Source organism: Triticum dicoccoides, chromosome 7A (assembly GCF_002162155.2).
Source record: "Triticum dicoccoides isolate Atlit2015 ecotype Zavitan chromosome 7A, WEW_v2.0, whole genome shotgun sequence".
In the NCBI taxonomy this organism is placed as follows: Eukaryota; Viridiplantae; Streptophyta; class Magnoliopsida; order Poales; family Poaceae; genus Triticum; species Triticum dicoccoides.
The window spans coordinates 241,329,327-241,344,084 of NC_041392.1; the positions used below are offsets into that span (position 1 = coordinate 241,329,327).

At 44.7% G+C, this 14,758-nt stretch overlaps 4 protein-coding genes across 7 annotated transcripts in view; 1 reads left to right on the top strand and 3 right to left on the bottom strand.

Annotated features, from left to right (window-relative positions):
- Window positions 1-2,330: 2,330 nt before the first annotated feature.
- On the top strand, window positions 2,331-6,683 carry LOC119329429. 2 transcript variants are annotated; one of them, XM_037602473.1, is made up of 12 exons: window positions 2,331-2,974; window positions 3,081-3,208; window positions 3,850-3,910; window positions 4,061-4,174; window positions 4,553-4,684; window positions 4,792-4,911; window positions 5,107-5,501; window positions 5,580-5,679; window positions 5,779-5,838; window positions 5,929-6,015; window positions 6,109-6,237; window positions 6,361-6,683. In XM_037602473.1, the coding sequence occupies exons 2-12, from the start codon at window positions 3,150-3,152 to the stop codon at window positions 6,658-6,660; spliced, it is 1,557 nt and encodes a 518-aa protein (XP_037458370.1). In that variant the 5' UTR covers window positions 2,331-2,974; window positions 3,081-3,149; the 3' UTR covers window positions 6,661-6,683. The 2 variants fall into 2 exon arrangements, with proteins under 2 accessions (XP_037458370.1, XP_037458369.1); XM_037602472.1 differs by having other exon boundaries at window positions 2,333-2,974; window positions 5,098-5,501.
- Window positions 6,684-6,933: 250 nt separating this feature from the next.
- On the bottom strand, window positions 6,934-8,623 carry LOC119329430 (transcription termination factor MTERF6, chloroplastic/mitochondrial-like). Of its 2 annotated transcripts, none has more exons than XM_037602474.1 (2): window positions 8,485-8,623; window positions 6,934-8,097 (listed from the first exon to the last, which is right to left on the bottom strand). In XM_037602474.1, exon 2 carries the CDS (start codon window positions 8,081-8,083, stop codon window positions 7,082-7,084), a length of 1,002 nt encoding a protein of 333 aa, XP_037458371.1. In that variant the 5' UTR covers window positions 8,084-8,097; window positions 8,485-8,623; the 3' UTR covers window positions 6,934-7,081. The 2 variants fall into 2 exon arrangements, with proteins under 2 accessions (XP_037458371.1, XP_037458372.1); XM_037602475.1 differs by having other exon boundaries at window positions 6,934-8,108.
- A 780-nt stretch (window positions 8,624-9,403) lies between these two features.
- LOC119329247 (tetraketide alpha-pyrone reductase 1-like) lies at window positions 9,404-11,462 on the bottom strand. 2 transcript variants are annotated; one of them, XM_037602260.1, is made up of 7 exons: window positions 11,296-11,462; window positions 11,078-11,207; window positions 10,764-10,930; window positions 10,446-10,640; window positions 10,181-10,343; window positions 9,873-10,065; window positions 9,404-9,755 (listed from the first exon to the last, which is right to left on the bottom strand). In XM_037602260.1, the coding sequence occupies exons 1-7, from the start codon at window positions 11,404-11,406 to the stop codon at window positions 9,605-9,607; spliced, it is 1,110 nt and encodes a 369-aa protein (XP_037458157.1). In that variant the 5' UTR covers window positions 11,407-11,462; the 3' UTR covers window positions 9,404-9,604. The 2 variants fall into 2 exon arrangements, with proteins under 2 accessions (XP_037458157.1, XP_037458156.1); XM_037602259.1 differs by having other exon boundaries at window positions 10,446-10,930.
- Window positions 11,463-11,571: 109 nt separating this feature from the next.
- Window positions 11,572-14,758, bottom strand: part of LOC119333422 (GRIP and coiled-coil domain-containing protein C27D7.02c-like) — a 4,036-nt gene continuing 849 nt past the window's right edge. The window contains exons 2-4 of the mRNA XM_037606319.1: window positions 13,966-14,757; window positions 12,625-13,311; window positions 11,572-12,501 (exon numbers count right to left, since the gene is read on the bottom strand). Of these exons, the coding sequence (XP_037462216.1) occupies window positions 12,037-12,501; window positions 12,625-13,311; window positions 13,966-14,757 (1,944 nt within the window). The 3' untranslated portion in view covers window positions 11,572-12,036. The remainder of the gene's footprint in view (window positions 12,502-12,624; window positions 13,312-13,965; window position 14,758) is intronic.

Consider the following 14,758-nt stretch of genomic DNA (forward strand, 5'->3'; position numbering starts at 1 on the left):
GGCAGATAGATAAACGCGCGCAGCTGGGCCAACTTCAACTTGGAGGCAGAGCAGCGGCAGAGTCGCTCGCGCGGTGTTTTTTTTTCCTCTTCTTTTTGCGAAATAACCATAACTTTTTGGATCTAGAGTTTCATATATGACCCTAACACTTGGAAAAGTTCAACAAAATCTTTTGTTCGCGCCTAATTTTTCACAGCATACTGGATCACCGGTTGGAAACATTTTGATAGCAGAACAGATGATTGGACCTGTATACTACTCCCTTCATTCCTAAATATAATTTTTTTAGAGATTTGAATATGAACTACATATGAATATAAACATATTTTAGAGTGTACATTCACTCGTTTCACTCCGTATGTATGTAGTAGTCTATATTAGAATATTTAGAAAGACTTATAGGAACGAAGGGAGTAGTCCGATTTTGCCACACAAGAAGTCTCCAGTCAGTGACAGTGACACCTATCAAGAACACCAGGTATGTGTTTACTAGCCCCTTCATATTTGGGTCATTTAATCATGATTTTAACTAATAAAATATAAGATACATATAATAAAAATAATACTAGCATTGAAAACTACATTTGAATCCAACAATATTTTGTTGCGGCATACATTAACATTTTGCTAGGCAAATATGTTGTTAAACTTGACCTAGAATACAATGAGTATTAATAAACCCTTGGCATCTGCATTATAACAAAGTTTCAAGCATATTCAACCCAGACGCAAGTAATACTAGTATCAACAAAGTTTCAAGCATATTCAAACCCTCCTCATCAACCCAGACGCAAGTAATACTAGTATCTCGCACATTCAAACAAAGTTTTTTATGTGAAAAAAAGGAAAGACCCTTGGCATCTGCATTATCGAGTGATGCACGCAACCACTTGGCATACTCGCACGAGGTAGAGATAGGTCCCGGCAGCCAGAGACTTGGGCCTAGGCTAGGCATGGAGAAAAGTTCTTCGCTAAACCTGAATGATATTAAGCTTGACCCCACATGTTTTCTCTTCTCCCTCTTGTCTACCACAGATGACAGTAGACATGTATAAATCCTATCTCCGCTACTGCACATATCTAATTTTATTTTTTTGCATGGCTGCACATATCTAAATTGACGAGGACGAATTCCTGGAGTATATGTGTGTTTTTCTTCAAGTTGTAGTACTTATATTAGATAAGTCGTTCCCCAGCAACGACTGTATCTCTCTCCCTTTCCTTTTGACGACGTCCGGGTTGATGGAGGCCCTTTCGTCTCTACTTTTTTACCTGCCGGCCGGCCGGCCGGTTGCCGCGCGCGCCTCGCCGAGAGAGAGCTTTCCTCCTCTTTCGCTCACCGTCTTTCACCGCTATGCAAGTATGCATGCGACTGCAGCCGGTCCCATTCCATCCATGGCACCCTTTGGCCAGGCCCCATCTTTGCCAGCTTCTCCTCAACTAAATTGGTGTCCACATCCCAGCTATCCAGCAGCATCTACTGTAGCCAGACACCAACGTCGTTGCAGAGTTTCTTTCCATGAGCAACCGCCGGAAAGCCAACAATCAAGAAAATCTCACCATCTCCCGTTCTACTGTGTACTAGCAGTAGCATAGTTCACCTAGGGCTACATGCATCCGAATCTCTGCGATGTTTCCAGCACTGCACTGCTAGTAGTCCCTCTGTTCATTTTTATAAGGCTTTGTAGATGTTTCAGACAATGTGCAAAACAGCACAATTTCACTTGTCTGAAACGACTTATAAAAGTGAACGGAGGGAGTAGCTAATTTAACAAATCCAACTGGCTTCCGGTACACCAAACGGCTCCTGTAAGCTGCAAACGGAACGCACGCATCATGCATGACCATGCACGTAATAATGAATGGGTTAGCTGAAGCTCCGACGAGACGCCTGACGAGGGAAGGCATGCGATGCGATGCGCAGTTCAGTGGTTGCGGTGGTTGCGGGCCTATTAATTGTTTCTACTCAAAAATGGGCCAAGGGTGGCAGCAACACCCCAACCTAATCCCCAGCTGCTCGCCCTGCCCCCCGCCCACGCCCACGCCCACCTAATCATGCACACTCTTTCTCCCATACTCGATCCATTTTATTTTTCCCCTGAGATTTTTTCTGTCTGGATCATGGTTTGCTCATATTGATTTCCTTCTTGTTCCATAAACTAAGAAAGATGATGATTACAATTTTTTCCTTTTCTAAAAAATAGGTCATCATGTCACTGAATTTCGAAATATATACTACATCGCACTAGTGAGATTGGGTGCCGGTCGCTGTCCATGTTGCAGCTGCTGTGCCGTCACAAAAACCTCTCCCTACAGACATCTTAATCCTATCATTGCGTCCACTTCGCCATGACATCCCACTGTGTGTAGCCGTTCGCCTTTCTCTGTTCTTTTAATGGAGGAATCGGCAGGGGGGGAGGGAGACACACTGATAGGCGCCACTGCTCCTCCATTTTCTCTTCTTTTCTTCTTCCTCCTCGCTCCCTTTTAACCTCTGCTTTTCCCTTGAGTTTTACCATCCTTTCACTGCACCGTATCTTCCTGCAGGCTGCATTTGCTTTCCCTTTGCTTCTTTGGCCTCCGTGGGTCAGCTCACCTCGTCCTTTGGCTAATCCTTAGCTGCTCCTCTCGTTGAGTCTTAAATACCATCTCCTATAACGTACATATGGCTCATGATTATCTCCCTATGCCTATATACAACTGCCGGCATTAGTGCGTCCTCTGCTCATCATTTCTGTTGAGCTGAGCTCCATTGGCTCTTGCTTGTCTCTAGTACCGTTGTCGAGCAAAACTCTGCATTTTCCTTCCAATTTTTCTTCCCTTCCCTTTGCCTTCTCTGTCTGGTGGAGCTGGGAGAGGTAGAGAAGGTTTTCTCATCACCCGGACCAGGCTGATCAATCATAGCCTCCTTAAGTTCTTCTGTTTCCATTGGCGGCTTGTAGTACACAGCAGTAACTCATGATGTACGAGCTTGGTAAGTTCATTAGCCGAGTGATTAGATGACTTTGTCCTTCTCTCCAGCTAGCTATGGAGAACTGGATACTGATTGCAGTACGTGCTTTGGCCTCAATGGTTGGCAGGTTCTTGGTGACTCAAGCACGGGCTAAGCAGAAGCAGCAACCAAGGAGAAGCAGAACTCAGCATTAGCCATGGAGACACCAAAGGTTGGCCACTCGTCTTCTCGCCTGCAACACCGCCACACCCGAAGGTTAGTATACGCAGTTCCACCAATCTTTTCAGCATGGTGATCATCAAATTTGTTCTTCTAGCAGTTCTCCAGGGTAAGCTCTTTCTTTCGGCGAGATGATAACTAGTACTCCCTCCGTAAACTGATATAAGAGCGTTTAGATTACTAATTTAGTATTCTAAACGCTCTTATATTAATTTACGGAGGGAGTAAAAAGGTATAAAGAGCAGTTTTGACAGAGCATGCATATATGCAGGACAATTCTAGCCGTTTTGATCAATACTTACGTATATTTTCTGCCAATCTTACACGGTTGTATCAGCATCATAATATTACCGAAGCCGTGCCGTAGCAGCGCTGATGTTTTCCCCTTCTTTTCTGAATGTAAAGGGGAATACCAATGTTGACAGTTGTACTTGCACATCATTTTCCAGCACCGTGTATGTTTCCTAATGTTCTTGCAGTCTTGCTAGTCCTTTTGACCAAAAGAACATTTGATTTTTCTTTTTCTTCTTTTTCAAATGACAGAACATTATATATTTCAATACAAAAGATATCCAGTTTTTGCATTTATTTAATTCTCTCTTTTTTGGACAAACAGTTACTTTAAATGAATATGTGCCTGACTAAGCATTTTCTAACTTCATTTCTTATATTTTCAGTGTTGCAAGCACACATGGAAATCTATCGGACATAACACCGCGATTCTCGTATAACAAACCTGTGGGTAATCTAGGCTCCCCTTTTGTTTTTGCTCTTACTGATGAATTTTATATGTTGTACTATTGTACATAAAAATAGTAATGCTACTACTCTTCAGATTCTACTTTCTTACTGAGTTTCTTTCTCCTTCATGCTTTAATGATCGTGCAGACAACCAATCAGGATAATATTCCCCATAGAAGATATTCACTCAACCTAGCAGAGCAGTTTCAAGACCACCCCATGATTACTACAGCAGAACCAAATGAAAAGGCTATGTCGAAGGTTTGTTCCAGATACAAATAAACTATTTCATGATCTCAACGGCCTAATCGTTTCCAAAAGCTGAAGTAAAGCTGTTCAATGCAGGTCTTGTATCAATACTTTATAAAGCTATCATCATCTTACCTTTTCTCAGTACCTTAAGTTTATCACCTTTAGCAACAAAATGATGTTTGTCATATCTAGGGAGTTGTAACCAAGGCCATGAGCCATGATTATGCTCTCTTTTCCCCCCTTTAAATTGCCTATCTTCTATACTCAGGAACAGTATGTCAGCTTTCAACTTTAAATAGTACAGAAGAAAATTAATAATAAGTTAATTATACATGCTTGCTATGCTGCCTTTTAACCAAGTTATGATTGTTCTTGTGGGGAATGCAGCCCGTTGCAGAATTGGTTTGGGAGATAGCAGCCCTTGAGGAGGAAGTCGTACGCAGGGAACTGCATTTGCTTTCGCTCTACAGGGCGACATTTGATCAATACCTGGGCATCTCCCCTCGTGTTTCTGGTCAGGTACACACTCTGCCTGCCACCTTCGAAGGATTTCAATGTTGGGACTTTATACTGCATAGAAATTCAGATAGCAGACCGTGTACTAAGGCTATAAAGTTTATGGTCAGATGGGTCAAGAAACGCACCGTCAAGGCAGCAGAAAGAAAGCTGATGAAGGTGCTCTCCGGTTGAGAGATATCAAGGAGTCAGCATCCTACAACCTGCCAACAGTTTCAGATCGTAGACATGTATGGACGGTTTTTCTTCTTCGTTCATTCATTATTTACCATCAAAGCTAGTCAGCTTAATCCCCCAAACTCATGCCAATGTTATCTAAATATTTTTCTTTCTTTCTTTGAGAATACAAGCTTTAGCTTTTTCTAATGAAACCTCCCAAAGTGAGATGATCTGATGCAGCTTTCATATCATTGAAGTATTCACAGGGACTGCCAAGATCAACTTCAGGGCATTCTAGTCTTGCAAATTTCTTGAGTGCTTCTATTGCAGAATATGTGCCCAGGATTGCATGCAAGCTTTCCGAGGACATTCTAAGATGCATTTCTGCGGTGTACTGCAAACTCGCGAGCAGCCCATCACAGGATGTTGATTCCGAGACTTTGTCAACTCCTTCCTTCTCTTCTGCATCGAGTACCTTTTCTCTAAAGCACCGTGTCGATAGTTGGAGCCCCCGACTCAGCTGCAACGTTGACGCAAGCTCTGACAAATATGGTACATTGAGTGAGAATAATGACCAGTACAGTGGGATGATAATTTTTCCAAGGATAAATATTGATGCAGACAAGTTCGACTATGCCTCTAAAATGCTTGAAACTATCAGGTAAGCAACTCTGAAAATGAATATGCAAAACAATAAACCACTCTTCCATCTCAACATCGCATTTTGTCTTGGTCTCAGAGCATTGATAAAGCGGCTTGAGAAAATCGACCCTACAAAGATGGCACATGAGGAGCAGCTCTGTTTTTGGATCAACATCCACAACGCTTTAGTGATGCATGTATGTTCAATATAGATAAAAACTCTTACTTTAAATGTGTTCATGTTAACCTCAAAATATATTCATGTCTAACCCGCAGAGGCTTCTTAAATATGACAGGCTTTTATGGCTTATGGACTTCAGGACAAACGCATGAAAAGTTCAGACATGATTCTGAAGGTACATATACAATTATCGAAATTTGAATGACTATATTGTCATCACTAGTCATATTTGAACTTAACTTTACTTGAGAAATATGTTTGTCAGGCTGCATATGACGTGGGCGGGCATTCAGTAAACTCTCAGATTATTCAAAACTCAATTCTTGGATGTCAATCCCATCGTCCTTCCCTGGTATGGCATGCACCTGCATTGCAGTTTCCATTAGCAGTACAAACACAATCAAATTTTAAAAGGAAAGGCGCTAACAAATTAATGGTCATACAGTGGGTTCGCACGCTATTTACTCCCACGAAGAAATCAGCATCAGGAAGCTCCACACATCCATATGCTCTTCATCAGCCAGAGCCGCTTGCTCACTTTAGTCTTTCAACTGGAGCATTTTCAGATCCACCTGTAAGTTTTACAGCTAATGCTGACATTTTAACTGCAAAATGACCACATTATTCTTACTGTAAGAAATCTCTGCATTTAACTGTAAAGTGATCACATTATTCTTACTGTACAAAATCTATGCAGGTAAGGTTGTACACAGCCAAGAAATTGTACCATCAACTGGATCAAGCTAAGACTGAGTTTATTAGAGCTAATGTCATGGTCAGGAAGCATATCATCTTTCTTCCCAAAATTCTCCACTACTATGCAAAGGATGCTACACTGGAGTTGCCTGATCTGATTGAGATGGTATGCAAGAGTATGCCTGAAGCACAGCAAAAAGAAATAAATAAATGTCTTAGGAGGAGGATAGATAAGTGTGTTGAATGGTTGCCCTATAAGTCTTCTTTCAGATACACTGTACACAGAAATTTGGCTGAGTAGGCACTGTATTTTGCTTTCCCAAATTGTGCTTGTAAGTAATGAACTGGAAATCATTAACTGGTGTGTGTGTGTGTGTGTGTGTGTGTGTGTGTATGTGTGTGTGTGTGTGCGTAACTGTGTAATTAGGTGACTGTGATAGTATTTTAGGGGAGTAAAATTATGCATTTGAAATGAATAGAACATGACAGCTGGAAAATTCACACGCTTTCCTTGGAAGAAATATGAAAAATACATACTCAAGCCACTTGTTGAAAGAGGCAGTTGCACTGAACATTCGGAAAACATCTAGTTAAAGCAAAATGCTTGGATTCTCAATGCCCAAAATGTTCAAGAAACAACACGGCCAATGGTACAAAAATAAAACATTCACCTGAATATAAAACATGCTACATGGGAACTGAAGAGACAAGAAGACCAGGCCCTAAGCTACTGGGATCAAACCAAATTTCATGGCAAACTTCTTCTGATTACAGTCGAGCATCTCACTGAGACTGCACCTTGAATTCATCTGCTTGAGTATCTTGTGACGGTACTCCAGGCTCCTCTTGAGACCATGGTGAAAGAATTGGGGGTAATCTACCACCTCGCCCTTGTCCCGCCCCATTTCTTCAACCAGGAACTTCACCCTTGGCTCCAAGCAATGCTTGATACTCTTGATGAGAACAGGAGGGTATCCAGCCACCAATTTCATGATCTGATCCTTGCTGAATCCAGCGCTCTGCAGGAACACCAAATTGGGCCGCAGAGTCTTGTCGACGTCTCGTGACAGTATGCTAGGGAAATTCATGATGACCCTCTGGAGATATGACCCCTGCAACCCGACTGCGGACTTGAGGAACTCGGCAGTAGGGCGCAGCCTTTTATCGATGCTGTATCCCATGATGTATGGCTCCTTGGTCAGGATCTTGCCGATCATGACCTCCCTGTTGATGCCAAGGCCGACGAGGAAGTCGACCGTCTGGGAGAACTTGGCCTGGATGCTGTAGCTGATGAGGCGCGGGTTGATCATGAGCAGCTTGGCGAGCTGCTTCTCGGAGATGGCCAGCGTCTGGAAGAAGGCGAGGAGAGGGCAGAGCTTCTCCTCCACGCTGTGGAACAGTATCGGCGGGAACTTGACGATGGCCTGCGCGATCTCCCCGGGCTTGGCCTGCAGCGTGGTGAGGCACTGGACCGTGGGGACGAGCTTGTCATTGACGGACATGGTGAGCACCTTGGGGCACTTGGTCACCACGTACCGCAGCTTCCGCTGCTCGATCTTGACGTCGTTGAGGAGGTAGTCCCAGACCCCGGAGGCCTCGCCAGCGTCGAGGTTCGGCAGGTTCCTGCACCGCTTCGACATGCGCCCGATGGCCTCCTCGTCGAACCCTTTCTCCCTGAGCCACTGCGTCAGGCTCTTCTTGGCATCGCCGCCAACGCTGGCCATTGCAGGGCTAATCTCTGCACGACAACTGAAATGCGATGAAGCATCATACATATAATGCCAGGTTATCAGTTTGGAACCCTGGTGCACTCATTCAGCTAAGAAACATGGCAGTGAAGCAATTCGTCGAACACCGACGGTGCAGGTGACTAACTAAGGACATCGAATCAAACAAGAAGGTTCAGTTGGTTCATATATATCATCATATGCACACATTGATCTGATGGTACGTACGAAAAAGGCGTAATCCGTGGCAGTGCTAAAGGGGGAGCGGTCGTAAAACCATGGACATTGCTGTTGACGGATGGTTTCTCTTTCCCCCCAAAATCTACAGCATGGTGGAAATTGGGTGCTACCATAATCGGACATAGCGGAGGGCGATAATCGATGAGAATATAACCCACCTTGTCGATCCAGATCGAGGCGGGATGTAGAAGAAGACGGAGATGTGAAGTGTGACCGCGGAAGAGGAGGATAAGAGAGGATGAGGAAGCCCTGCCTGAGCCTGGACTGGAGCGAGTGCGCTAGAAGTCTAAAAATGGCTTATCTTGCGCTTTGCATCAATCGACGGCATGTGTGATTTGGATTTAACCAGTTTGGGCCGAGGAGCTCTTCCACGTTCCCTGGGCCGGCCCAATGGCGAGATACTGTAGCTACCTGTCTACTGTAGTTGTGTCTAAAAAAACCTGTCTACTGTAGTCTATAGCGAGTGTTTTCTTTTTCCTAAAACATGGGAGGAAATATATTTTTGGAATAAAACATTTTCTTAAATTTGAGAACATTTTTAAAGTGTTTATGAATATTATTTAAACACACACTTTTAGAAAATGAATGTTTTTAAAGAGTAAAGTGCATTTTTCATCGCTCAACTTGTCGTTAAGTGTGGCTTTCATCCCTCAACTTTTTCGGGCGCAACATTTGTCCCTGACAGCGATATTTCTCAGTCAAACCCGGTTGGAACAAGGGCTTTGCTCCGACGATGATTTCTTGCAAACAATGATGCCATCTTTTAGGGTTTGCTCCGACGACAATTACTCTCCACCGGTGTTTTGATGTCTTCCCCTTCGGGGCTGCAGTCGGCCTACATGAGCGAGACACCGAGATGACACCCTTTAATGGCAGCGACCACCGGTCCACCGCCACCGGCAAAACAGAGGTCGACGGTGACAAAGGTATGGTCTACGGGGTCCACAAGGCTTCCCCGAGCATGGGCATAGGCTCGGCGGCAAAAATGGTGTTGACGTTTGCTAAACATTGTCCTGGAAGCGAAGTCCCTGTTCTAGACCACTTTGACCATGAGCTAAAAGGATGAAACATGGCACGTAATGCAACATGGAGTACATTTCATTTCCTTGTCGTTCATGACTGTCTGCAGAGTGGCAAGGGAACACCCAAAGCAGAAATAAAGACAAGAAAGGGAACGCATTCTTCTCATGTGTTAGTAATAACTGAAATGCTTCTAGAGCAGGCACCACGGCCTCATATTCTTCCCTCCGGCGGATCGATCCTGTCCGCTCATCCGCATCACGCGGCGCCCTCGCGCAGATAGCCATGCGCCTTGAGCGACTCCACCGAGTCGTCGAACATCTCCTCCACGCCTCTGAACTCAAGCCCCAGCTTCCGGATCTTTGACGTGTTGTAGCCGTACGTCTGCTCCCCGTAAATGTTCGGTAAACTGCACACAAATTTTCAGAATGGTGATATATGCTAACAAACTAAGGCTGGCAGTGTTCAGATGATCAACAGCGATGATGATGTATATATGCTTCCGGCGTGGTGGCCGGTGACTGACCTCTTCGGGATGGGGAACGACGGGAACCGTTTCGCGAGCAATGCGACCAGCTCGTTGCTATCCAGAACCGCCGAGTTGCAGATGTACCTCCCCTTGGCGTCGGCCGTTTCGTAGACCAGGATGTGGCAGCTCGCGACGTCGTCGATGTGGACGTACCCCATCCTCCCGAAGATGGTGAACTTCTCCGTCTCCCCTGCGATATGGTTCAGTTTAGGGCCTTGAGTGTGATGCATAGGGTAGCAGCATAACTTCAGGCTGGCACCCCCAAGACATGAACAAATCAGACCAGCAGAAATGCTAACATATACCTTTAAACAAGCCAAGGACATCTGAGGCGGTGGGGCCTAACACAGGGGAGAGGTTAGGGCCGATGACGAACGTCGGAAGAACGGCCACGAGGTCGATGTTGTTCTCCTTGGCGAACTCCCAGGCTGATTTCTCAGCGAGGATCTTCGCAACAGCGTACCATATCTGCCAAGCACGTCGAGAAGAAAACCAACCCACTCTTTCTTCAGGGAAATGTTTGGAAAGAAAGATGCATCGGCATAAAAACGAAGCATCGTATTCATTTACCTGGATGCTTTCGCAGAACTCCACGGAGCTCCATGATGTTTCATCCAGCAGCACGTTGGGAGGGAATTCAGCTTCATCTCTCAGCCTCACGGTCGACGACGAAGACGTGAGGACAACCCTTTTGAGGAATGGATTCTTCTTGCAGGATCTCAGCACGTTTAGAGTGCCGTTTATCGCCGAATCAAGCATTTCTTCCTGCGATTGAAGTGGAATCACATGTCTACCAATTAAGACCCACCACCACAGGACATCTTTACCTTCCAAAATTGGGAAAAAAAGAAGATGGGCAGTGAAGTGATCATAGTTAGTATAGCATGCCTTGGAATCAGCGTTAGTGATGATAGGCGATGCGGTGTGGAAGACGCCCTCACAGGCCATCACGGCATCGTCGAAGCTCCCTTCTTCCAAGAGGTCAGCCCTGACAAGCTCCAGCCCCTCCTTAGCACCTGCTAAGTTCCAGAGGTGTGCTACCTTCTTCTGATTGCCTATCCAATTAGGAAATAAAATATGTCCGTCACATTGCTATCACTTTCAACAATTGCGCACTATCAATAAGAAACAAGAACGGGTTCCATCATTAGCAGCAACGAGAGGAATAAGAGAGTGGATCATTAGAGTGAGAGGAGAAGGACCTGGGTCTCTGACTGTCCCTAGAACATGATAACCTGACTCGAGAAGTCGCTTGACAAGCCAAGAGGCAACAAAGCCAGAGGCTCCAGTGACACACACCTTGCCCTTGGAAGTATTCGCCATTCTCTGAAGCTGGAAGTGCTCATGAAATTTGACACATCAACTTATATATGCAACATGAAGTATCTATTGTACAAGTAGAACAAGCAGAAAGACATACTGGTATGTCACCCCCTTTTGGTGATTCTGTTCGGCAGGTAGAGAGTAGGTTAGGAGGTTCACAGCTTCCACGCTCCAGTGCTTGGTCATAGTACATTACACAAGATCGCATTTTAAAAGCCCAGGAAAACCTGCTGTCAAAAATATATTAAAAGACACACCAGAAACCAGTCTACTGAGGTACAGCTTTACCAAAAGTCTTGCCAAAAAGAATACACATCCACTGATTTATTTGTAAGTTGTAACAGTTTGCTCATCCAATTTCTGCAAGATGTGATGGCAAAGCAGAAGAAGCTTTATTCATGGATATATTATTCTGATTACATTTTGACTGATAACCCGTCGCTGTAAATTCAATCAGAAACCAGCACAACAAAAGAATTACAGTCTTAATGTACACAAAAATGAGGGAGGAAAAAAATTCCTCAGAGTTCAGAGTATGCAAAACAGGTGGTATACACTCAATTTACACTACTCCTGTTTGGAGTAGATCCCAGATGCCGATAGCTTAGAGGAACAATGAGGTAGGCATATTCGCCGGGAGGAGGGTTCTGCTACGGGGCAAAACTTTACCAAGTGTATCAAAGCACAGCCATGTCTAAAAGTCCACTATCCAATTCATGTCTCAGGGGAGAGGCCAAAAGAAGATGCCATCTCTGCCAAGTGCTGCCATGTTGAATTCGTTATGAATGCTATAGGAACTACAGGCTGAAATATATATTCGTCACTATCCGGTTGGAGGTTATACAATGTTTTTGAGTTCCAGCGCTTTAGATTCCGCGGCTTCAGCTTCTTTGCGTAATATCTCCACTTCCTCACCGTCATCCGTTTCAGTTGCAGCAGCCAATTCTGCTCTAGCAGCGGAGGAGTCCAGACGGAGCCTTTTGTAACTTGCCATGGCTGACTCTTGTTCTTTGAGCACAATAAGCCCTTCGCATTCCTGTATCTTGTCAGTGGTTGCTGCAATATCCTTTTCTATAACCTCCAGATCAGTACCAGCTTTCTCCAATTTAGCACGCAGTTCTTCCTTCTCAGAATTCAGTGCTTTTGCCTCTGCGGCTATTCTCCCTGCTTCCTTAAAGTTCCTTGCAGCAGCAGCAACCTTCTTTTCAGCCTCTAGTTCAGGGCCTCTTTTGTCAATAAAGCTCAGCTTCTGCTTACATGTAGCCATCTCTTGCTGTATGCCTGCTCTCTTTGAAGATATCTCCTGCAGACCCATCAATTAAGAAATATTCAGAATGAGGATCTTATCAGCACTGAAAAATATCTCAGTATATACCCAATGTTCTTTATCAGCAAAAAGAAATCATTTAAAGAATAGATATTGTACCTGAAGACTAGTTCTAGCATCAGTTGTTTGTTGCCTGAGCATTTGGATGTCTTGCGAAATTTCCTCCTCCATTTTTAATAACCCAATTCTATCCTGCCTTGACTTCAAGATTGATAATGCAAGCTTCCTTCTGATTTCAACTGATTGCTGGCAAGCTTTTGCTTCGGAAGAACAAGCATTGATGATTTCCCGTAAGTCTGAGTCTTTCTGCTCTGCTGAAGAGATGCAGTTGTCGATTTCATTCTTTTTTAAGACAAGTGCCTCGGTATCTTGATCAATTTTAGTTTGGGATTCCTGCAAGGAATTGATCTTCATGTCAATATCTGACTGGGAGCCATGAAATCTGGAGACCACTGCACTGATCCTTTCTTGAACCTCCTGGATCTGAGCATTGTTTTCAGCTATCTCTGCTTCTTTCAATCTCACCAACTCCAGCAGCTCAGCTAATTCCACTGTGAGGGTATCTCCCTTCTTACTTAGCATGTCCTTTTCTCTCTTATCGTCTTTAATCAAATGCTCTACTGAACCTTCTAACCCTGAACGTGCTGCTAAAACCAATTCTGTTTCAACCTCCATCTCTAGCTTCTTTATTTGTAGTAACTCCATTGATGTTTGCCACCCTTCTATTTCTTTCGAGGACATTTCTTCTGCTTGTTTGCTTACGGAATCAGCATGCTCTGTGGCATCCTAAGAAAGACAGAGATTGAATGTTAATGAGCTAGAAGAACAGAAACTGAAATGTAGCGAATCCTTAAGAGGTTCATAATTAGTTGTTGCCAAAAATTCTAGCAACATAGATTACTATATCTATTTAACTGTCACTGTATTCAGGTAGATATAAGATAGTTGCCAGTAAGTTTCATAAGGGGAATACCATTCCCTGGCTCTGGTAAACATGGACACTGGTGTCCTTTCGTGATCATATAGAACTGATCAAATTGATTCGTTTGGACTAGTCCAAAACTTCAAATCATCCTTCTCTTTCACGACTATCTTGCTGTTCGAACCTTTCAGTACCTTTTAGATACTTATTATATTGGATTATTATGCCAATGGATCTTGTTGGAAGCGATGGCAGCCATCAACACAATGCAATGCATGTATTACGATATCATCAAATCAAATATTATATTTATCCAATAAAAAAGTATAAGCATTGGCAGATAGTTAACATGAAAACATGTTTGAGTAGCTCTCTAGAAATACTAGGTTTGATGCAATGAAAGCCTATCTATTTCAAAGTTATGGTTATTTAAAAGGATGCCTGAATTCAAGGAGTACATCTTTCATCGACATTACAGTTTTATGCAAGGTGAGGAAAAGAACGCACAGCTGATTTACCTTTGCAAACTGCTCGAGAAGGGCAGCAGCTTCCTCCTCCACGGCTATGCGGGACTCAAGCACATCCTGCAACTCCAAATCCACCGAATCATAATCAAGCTCCGCATCACGCAGCGCAGTCAACAACCGATCTTTGTCCTTCTCCAGAGCGGCAAGGGATTCACTGATCCTCTCGGCCCTCTCAAAGTCCTCGGCCTCGCACGCCTCCTCCAGCTCCCTCTCCAAATCCTTGTGCTTGGATGCCGCGGAACCGACGTCCTCCGCAACCTTCCTCTGCCTACCTGCCAGCTGCCTCCTCTTGGCTGCCACGGCTGCAGCTCTCTGCTGGACTGAATCAAGCTTGCCAGATATCTGAGATCTAAGCAGAGCCAACCTCTCCTCGATCCCCACTACTGCAACTCCAGCCTCTTCAGCATCCTTGACACCATCTTCTTCTTTCGCCTCCTGTTTCGCATCCAAAGAACTGATGCTGACTGCATCCAGAGAATTGGCATCCGGATCCACCACAGCTGCATCTCTCTCATCGTCATTGCCTGGCTGGTCAAGGTACTGGACGGGGATAGGGGGAGCAGCGTCATATGTAGAAGCATCGGAGAGGCTACTACTACTACTCGTAGTACGAAGTATAGTAGCCGTAGCAGCAGCGGCGGCGGGGGCGGGGGCGGCGGCGGTGTTAGCGATTGGCACGGTAGGCGGCAGAGTGGGGGCGGTTTGAGGCGAGCGGCCGTACCCGATGCGCACGGCCCTCTTCTTCTTCCGGAGCGACGAGGAGGACGGCTGGCGCGAGAGGGCA